General features: G+C 61.0%; 1 protein-coding gene across 1 annotated transcript; it reads right to left on the bottom strand.

Annotated features, from left to right (window-relative positions):
* Positions 1 to 1,992: 1,992 nt before the first annotated feature.
* Positions 1,993 to 3,489, bottom strand: LOC139824710 (uncharacterized). The gene is made up of 3 exons (XM_071797250.1): positions 3,417 to 3,489; positions 2,327 to 3,372; positions 1,993 to 2,169 (listed from the first exon to the last, which is right to left on the bottom strand). The coding sequence occupies exons 1-3, from the start codon at positions 3,487 to 3,489 to the stop codon at positions 1,993 to 1,995; spliced, it is 1,296 nt and encodes a 431-aa protein (XP_071653351.1).
* Positions 3,490 to 7,613: the final 4,124 nt, after the last annotated feature.

Below are 7,613 nucleotides of genomic sequence, written 5' to 3'. Positions count from 1 at the left end.
ACAACCTAACCTTTTTTTTTTTTTAACGTGAGGAAATCTTTAACTGCTGGGTTTCTGAGCAAGCCTGGTATGTGGCCCAGCAGCCCCTTCTGATGTCGGAGAGGGAAGACCCCCTCGCCCTCCGGGGAGAAAACGAGGGGAGTGTAGGATTCCACGCACGCTGCATTCGATAAAGTGCAGCGCGCGCAGCCTACCCACTAAAACCTCACGGGTGTCCATCCTTGCGCCGGTTGAAGATGCCCCGGGAACTGGTTATCATTTCTTCCGGGGCGCCTCCGGCGCGGAGCCAATTTTGGCTCTCTACTCTGGAGCTTGGCGCTCCTTCGGCCTTGTCTAACCGCTCCATTATCTAATGTGTGGTGGGGTGTGACACCACCTCACCCCGCCACTCCTCCCTATGTTTTCCGGGAGGTAGTTCGACGCCCCGATGTCCAAGTCGGAACGCCGAACCTCCCTACCCTCGGACCCCTTCCCGTCGGAGAGGGGAGGCCCGAAGGTGCAGTTCGACTCATGCCGCCTACTGCGGCCTGATATCCATCGACTGGTTTTGTCGGTGGATAACGTGGGGGGGGGGACCGGTTGTTAACGCGATTGACCGCGCCTGTAGCCCGCCCCGCAGGTTTTCTCTTATTAATCGGAGTCGTCCGCCGGGGTAGGAGCTACCTAACCCCGGCGGATTCTTTCCGCCTCCTCTTTGCGGGCCATCACCGCTCCGCAGAAGCCGGTGAAAGCCCTCCATTTGTTCTCGTTCCCGACCATGGCCGCCGCCATGGCCGGGAGGGAAAGGTCCTGACCGACCTCCCCCTGTAAGACACGGCGCTGAGCTGCCCACGCTGGACAATGCGCCAGCGTGTGCTGTGCCGTGTCTCTCTCCTCGTCGCAGTGATGGCATTTCGTCGTGGCCTCCCTACCAATGCGGCACAGGTACTCACCGAAGCAGCCGTGCCCAGTGAGCACCTGCACCGCGTGAAATGATAATCCGAGTCGCCGACTGTCCAGCCATTCAGCTAGACAGGGCCGGACAGCATCGACCGTCCTCCGGCCGAACTCGGCGTTGTCGAGCCAAATTCGCCATCGCTCTATGAGGGCGGTCCTCTCCTGGAGTCTGATGGCTCTACGGGCCCTCGGTAGGACTGGATTTCCCCCAGCCCGCAGTTCCCGCTCGCGCCTGTACACCTCGGCGTACTGGCGGGCTGCGAGCTCTAACGGGGGAAGTCCCGCGAGGACCGTTGCCGCCGCGTGCGAGACGGTGCAGTAAGCCCGTGACACTCTTAGGGCGATGGGCCTCTGAATCTGGCGCAGCTGCACCTTGATTCGGGCCGACTTCTCCGCCGCTGGTGCCCACACTGGGGCGCCGTAGAGTGTCACGGCGTGCACCGTCGTGGTGTAGAGCCGGCGAGCACGCCCGCTCGCCCCTCCCATGTTGGGCATCAGCCTAGCCAGGCTGTTGGCTACGCCTTTGGCCCTGGGAGCCAGGTGGGCAAAGTGCTCGTCGAAACTCCAGGTGCTGTCCAGCCAGAGGCCGAGCAGTTTCATGCTGGCCCCCACGGGGACTCGGACCCCCTCCACTATGATATGGACTCCAGGTGGTCTCCCCTTGGACTTGTCGGGAAAGAAGACAGCCTGTGTCTTCTGGGGAGCCACCTTGAGGCCCAATTTCTTCATTGCAGTCACGACGGCCGCCACTGCGACGTTGGTTTTGGTCCTGGCCTCCTCCCACGTGTCGCCCTCGACTCCCAGGAATGTATCGTCGGCAAAGCCGTTTACCCAACATCCCGGGAGGAGAGCGACCCGGAGAACATAGTCATACCCAATGTTCCACAGGAGCGGTCCTAGGACCGACCCCTGCGGAACCCCCCGCACGACCAGCCTTACACGGACCACACCATTTTGGTCCGTGTAGGCCAATTTCCTGTCCCGCAGGTAGTCAAACAAAGTGGCCACCAGGTAGGGGGGCACTCCGTGGTAAAGGAGTGCGTCCCTTATTACCGGTCACGGCAGGGTGTTGAACGCGCTGGCGACGTCAAAGCTGACGCCGAGCAACACCCTGCCTTCCTCCAATGCGGCTCTCAGGAGGGACTCGATGCGCTTGATCGCATCGATCGTCGACCTTCCCTCCCGAAAGCCGTACTGGGCCTGTGACAGGTCAGGCCCAGTGCGGGACAGGTGCTGGACGATTCGGTCGGCTATTATCCGCTCGAAAAGCTTGCCGACCTCGTCCAGCAAACAAATCGGCCTGTACGCCGACGGCTGGTCGGCGGGTTTCCCCGGTTTGGGGAGAAGGACCAATTTGGACCGTTTCCATGCCCTGGGGAACCGGCCTTGCCTGACACTTGGTGAAAATGATTTGTAAGCGCTCGGCCAGTTCCCCCGTAGCCAAGGACCAGGCTTTCCCTGGAACCCCATCCGGCCCCGGAGCTTTGCCTGCCTTCCATTTCTTGGCGGCTTTCTTCATCTCGTCCATGGAGACCTCGAATTCCTCACTCCAATCCGTCATTGGCGGATCGGGGCCTCCGTTCACCCTCTCCCCGGGATCGTCCGGGAAGAGGGTGTTCACCACTTCTTCGAGGAATTCGGGCTCCACAGACTCTGTGACCGGGGGCGTCCAGGTCCTCAATTTGCCGAGGACCATGCGATACGGGCGCCCCCACGGAACTTCGTCCAGAGCCCGTAGGAGTTCCTCCCACGACCTGTCCTTGGCCCTCTTAATGGCCAGGGAGTAGAGTTGCTTGGCGGAGCGGTAGTCTACTCCCGTCTCCTCTAGTCTGCGCTGGTCGCCTCTTCTTCTCGCGCGCAGCCATCGTCGCTTGGCGCGAACGGAGGCACGCCTTAGCTCGGCGATCTCCTCCGTCCTCCACCAGGCAGCCTTCCTCACTTGAGGCTTGGATCGGGGCATGGCAACGTCGCAAGCCGTCGCCATGATTCCCCCGATCCATTTGGTGTTCAAGTCTACGTCCTCCGAGGTGGCCGCCACGTCGTCGACCAGAAGCGAGGCGGTAATGGCCGCTCTCAGGAGGTCGGTATCCAGCTTCCTGACGGCCCACCTCGGAAAACTCAACTCCGCCTCTCTGCGGCGAGCCCGGACCGCCGGGGGGATGGCCGAGAGGCTCATCTCGATGAAGAGGTGGTCCGATAACGACTCCACCTCCTCGGCCACCCTCCAGTCCTTCACCCCACGGGCGACAGAGGGGCTTGCCCACGTCAAGTCCACGATGGACCCCCCCTGCCGCCTGACACAGGTCTGAGTGGTACCCGTGTTCAGGACCACGAGGCCCAGGCCCGCCGCCCACACTTCCAGAATCCTCCCTGTCGGTGGCCGGGGAGCCCCATAACGCCGACTTGGCGTTAAAATCCCCGGCCACCAGTAACTCCCTGCGAGCGGGAGGGATTCTTAGGATGCAATCTCTGAGACTTGCCAACACCGCCTCGTATGAGGCCGTGTCCACGTTGGGGGAAATGTATACCCCCGCCACGTAGACACGGCCCCATTTTGCCACGACGAACCCGTCTCCCTCCCCGAACTTCGAGAAGGGAACAGGCTCCCTGGTCCGTCGCCACGTAACGGCCACGAGGCCGCACCGACTCCCCGCCCACAACGTGTGGTTCGAAGGAATGTGGTGCGGCTCTGCAGCGATTCCTATTTCGCAGCCCCGCTCCGCCATCGTATGCAAGAATACGTCCTGTGAGCCGGGGCTGCGATTCAAATTGCCTTGTAGTAGGCGTGGAGGCATTACGTTTCTTCGTCCGAGACCTCCATCCCCGTCGCCTCTCTTTCGTCATTCCCGGGTGGATCCTCCAGGGTCACCTCCACACCGATTTGGTCCGCCATTTCAGGCCTCTCGGTAGGGCTAACCGACGGCACCTGTGGTTGGGGGGGCATCCCTTCCGGCACCGTCTCTCGCGTTCCCTGCTCCTCGTGTTCTTGTACAGAACTGGTCTCCGCTACCGAGAGTACTCGGGGCAGGCCAGGCTCCGGCCCCCCCGACCCCCCGTCAGTGGGCCTTTCCCTGTTCGTCCTTTTGCGCTGTGGGAGGGGTTTCTCCATATCACCCTTCCCGTTCTTCTCATCCTCAGCGGTCGGGGCGGTTCTTTTCTTAGCCTTCTTGTCGACGATCTTGAGGTTGAGGTTAACCCTCTCTATTCCGGCGATTTTGGGCTTCTCTTTTTGGGGACGGGGCCCGTTTCCGGCCGCGTTGTCCTTGCCCGCAGCTCTGCCAGGCCTTGCCTTCTTCCTGGCTGATCGGCAGGCTCTTCCTCCCGCGCGGTGATTCGCCGGTCTGCCCAGGTCTGAACAGACCGGACAGCACGGCTTTTCTCCGCAGTCCCTTGCCCGGTGTCCGTCGCCCCCGCAACGGTAACACCGGGCACTCCTGTCCGTCGCGCTCGTGCATTGCGCGCGGACATGCCCCCCCTCAAGGCACTTGAAGCACTGGAGGGGTCGGCTTTCCAGGGCCTGGACGCGAACCGCGAACCAGCCCATCATCACCCGTCCGTTCCCCTGTAGGACGGCGTTTGCGGCTGCTAGGGGACACTTCACCCAGACTGTATTCAGACTGTTGGTTCCCCTACGCAGCTGTCCTACCTGTATCTTTGACGGTGGGCATCCTCCTATCTCGGCTATCTTCAGGGCTATTTCCTCAGCCGAGATTGAGTCCTCCAAGTCCAGGACGCGCAATTTGCCGGTCTTTTCCGGCCTTGATACTTTTACTGTTGGGCGGTCCGCGAACAGTCTGGCGAGACTATCCGCGAGCAAGTCCGCCTTAGGGCCATTTTCCTTCCCCGGGATCTCAATAATGAGGGCCCCGGTCTGGGCCCTCTTCGGCCTAAATCCGGCGGTGAATCCCATCTCCGCCGGATTTATCTTGGTCCTAGCTTCTTTTAGGAGATCGTCGTAGCCTCCTTCCGCGCTGGAAATTACTATTGCAGCGCTTCTGGGAGGCTTCTTCTTCGCCGCCGACTTGTTGATCGCGGCTTGGTTCGGCTGGTTGGCCTTGTTAGCCAGTGCGGGCTTGGCCAACTTTGTTGTTGTTCTCCCTTTGGTGGGAGGCTGTTCAGCCTTACCACTGCTCTTTCCGGGAATGGGCTGCGTCGCCTGTCCCCCCTTTTTCTTCCTTCTCGAGACGGCCTTCCAGTTTGCCTCTGCCTTTCTCGCCGTCTCTTGGGGGGTTGAGTGGCCCTTATTGACCCCTTTGCCGCTCGTCGATTCAGCATCCCCACGTCTCGTTAAAGTGGGCTTGGGCTTGATCCCAGCCGAGGCCGTCTTCCTTCCGGCTACATCCGCGAAGGAGGGCCTTGTCTTGGGATCTTTGCTTCCCTTTTCCAGCTTGGAGACGGATTTACCGCCTCCAGCTGGGCCGCAGTTCAATACTGCGTTCTTTGAAGTCCCCAGCGTCGTCGCAGCATGAACAGGGGCAACGGGTTGTCCCCTCGCCGGCTGCGTCACCAGCGAGGTGATCAAACCCTCGAGTTTTCCAACTCGCTGCTCAATCCGCTCCGTCGCGGTGTGCGGGATGCCAGCCACAATTGGTTGCGCCACCATTGCCGTAACCCCCGATGGGACAGCCTCTTCCAGGACCAATGACCTGCCGCCAAGCGGGGGTCTCATCACCGGTGGCATGCCTTCCCTCCTTACTTCTTCCAAGAGCCTTTGTCTTTTCAGCTCCGACTTGGCTTTTTTCCTCCTATTTTCGTCATCATCGTCCGAGGACGTATCTCCGATGACATTGGCCCTCTTCTTCTTTCTGTCCCTTGCCCCTGTTGGAGAGGGTGGGATAGGGAGGTCTTCCTCTATTTCTATTTCCATATTAACCCTCCTGGAGCGAGACGACAGCTTCTCCACCTGCTTACGGAGCCTGTCGTTGTCCTCCCTAACGGCGGCCACTTGGGCACGAAGTTCCTCCATCTTTGCGTCTCTGGCGTAGGAGTCCTCGCAGCCCATCCTGGTAACCAGGTGGTTGATGGCGGCTGTGACGGTCGCCGCCGCCTCGTTTAAACACTTCTGGTCTGTTCCCCGGAGGGTTTTGGCTGTGGAACAGACCTTGTCCACCATTCTCACCGCCTCCAGAACCCTGTTTGGGAGGTCCTTAGTTGGGGCCTCCCTGAGTTTCTTCATCTTTTCCAGCTCTTTGGCCTTTCGGCTCCTGGAGAGCCGAGCGGGCGCTGAGGGGTCTAGAAGGCGCCTCGATCTTTTTTCCTCCTTTTCTTCGTCCCTTTTTTGTTTGACGGTCTTCTTGGGCTGCGCGGTAGCCGACAAGTCCGTCTCCCTGTCCTCGTCCGAGATGGACACCACCTCGTCCATCGTGGCATCGGACTGTTCCGCTCCGTGTACCAGCGCATCCACACCCGTCCTTTGCAGGAGGTGTGGCGACTCATTCGGGAGGCTCTCCGCGGTTGATCTCTCCCCAACTGGGGAGGGAACGACAAACAATGTGTCCTCCGTCCTCTCGCCATCGATCGGTCGACTGCTCTTTTTAGCGCACTTTGGACCGGCATTACTGCCGGATTTGATTGTGCGCTCTATACTTCCCTTTCTAGAGGAGCACTGGCTCCCCTGGGCGATGGTTGCACCTTCATCTAGGCTCGCCCTCAACCCAGATGGTAGCTGAAATTGAAATTGTATCCCGTCGTGTGATGACGACGGAGAGAGACCGGAACGGTGCTCTTGTGATGAGCATCTCTCATCCGCCGGGTCCTGGGGGTCCAAATCCCCTGGGCCGGTAAACTTAGCTCCTTCAAAACTCATTTTCATGATTTTGCGTTGGTTTATTTTCGGGGTGTCCTTCCCCTAGGCTGGTTGGTATCACCCACCTCACGAGCCCAGCCTGCCCGAGCCCTCGGGTATCCCCGGGTTCCCCATACCCGTATCGAGAGCGCCTCCCGAAGGCCCCGAAGGACCCCCAGAGACCGCCCCCAACCCCTGAGGCACCGTCCGCCGATCGACGCTGACAAGAGAACCCCGCCACCCCCACCCGCGCGCAACGAGGGGCGGCCGGCCGAGAAACCTCGATCCCAGCCCCGGCCGAGCACGCTCGATCCCGGTCCCCGCCACGCACGAGCAAGGACACGGAGCGCCCACACCACCGCCGACCCAACAGACTCCGCACTCGTCACCGGCCCTTACGTCCGATGACTAGACCCGCTGGCCCCGACCCCGGAATATGTCCGAGCGGCCCAACGGGTCTCCCACCCAGGACGCTTGGCCCCGACCTCGAAAGATGTTCGAGCGGCCCAGGCGACCCTCCGCACTAGGGGAACCGTGGGACCACGTCTCTGGTGTGCAATCCCCTAGTACGGGCCTACCCTCCATCCAGCCCAGCACTACGTACTGGGCGGATGAAAGGCGGATATCCCCTCTCCTAGGAGAGGGGATCTTCGCAACCCCGCGGAAGGGCGATTCAGACCCGCAGCGCCAACAGCCAAGGTTTCCCCGGACTGCCGCACTCCCGTCGAATGACGGGGTGCAGGCCTTTTGACCCCCCAACCGCGAGGATACGGCCGACTCTACCCCACCCCAAGAAGGGAGAAACCCCAGGACCATCCACCCTGCCGGATCACCGGCGTGCGATGGGTGAATGGCCCAACCCCGGGAGTGGGGTGACGTGGGACGGGAAGAA

Source organism: Temnothorax longispinosus, unplaced genomic scaffold (genome assembly GCF_030848805.1).
Source record: "Temnothorax longispinosus isolate EJ_2023e unplaced genomic scaffold, Tlon_JGU_v1 HiC_scaffold_523, whole genome shotgun sequence".
Classification (NCBI taxonomy): domain Eukaryota; kingdom Metazoa; phylum Arthropoda; class Insecta; order Hymenoptera; family Formicidae; genus Temnothorax; species Temnothorax longispinosus.
Note: the sequence above shows the minus strand (reverse complement) of the source record. Positions and strands in the feature narration are given on the sequence as shown.

Coding starts and splice junctions, on each gene's coding strand:
- LOC139824710 (XM_071797250.1), bottom strand. CDS start 3,489: ATGGGGCCGTGTCTACGTGGCGGGGGTATACATTTCCCCCAACGTGGA. Junction 3,373..3,416: donor CCTCATACGAGGCGGTGTTG/GCAAGTCTCAGA, acceptor TCCCGCTCGCAG/GGAGTTACTGGTGGCCGGGG. Junction 2,170..2,326: donor TCATTTTCACCAAGTGTCAG/GCAAGGCCGGTT, acceptor CGAATCGTCCAG/CACCTGTCCCGCACTGGGCC.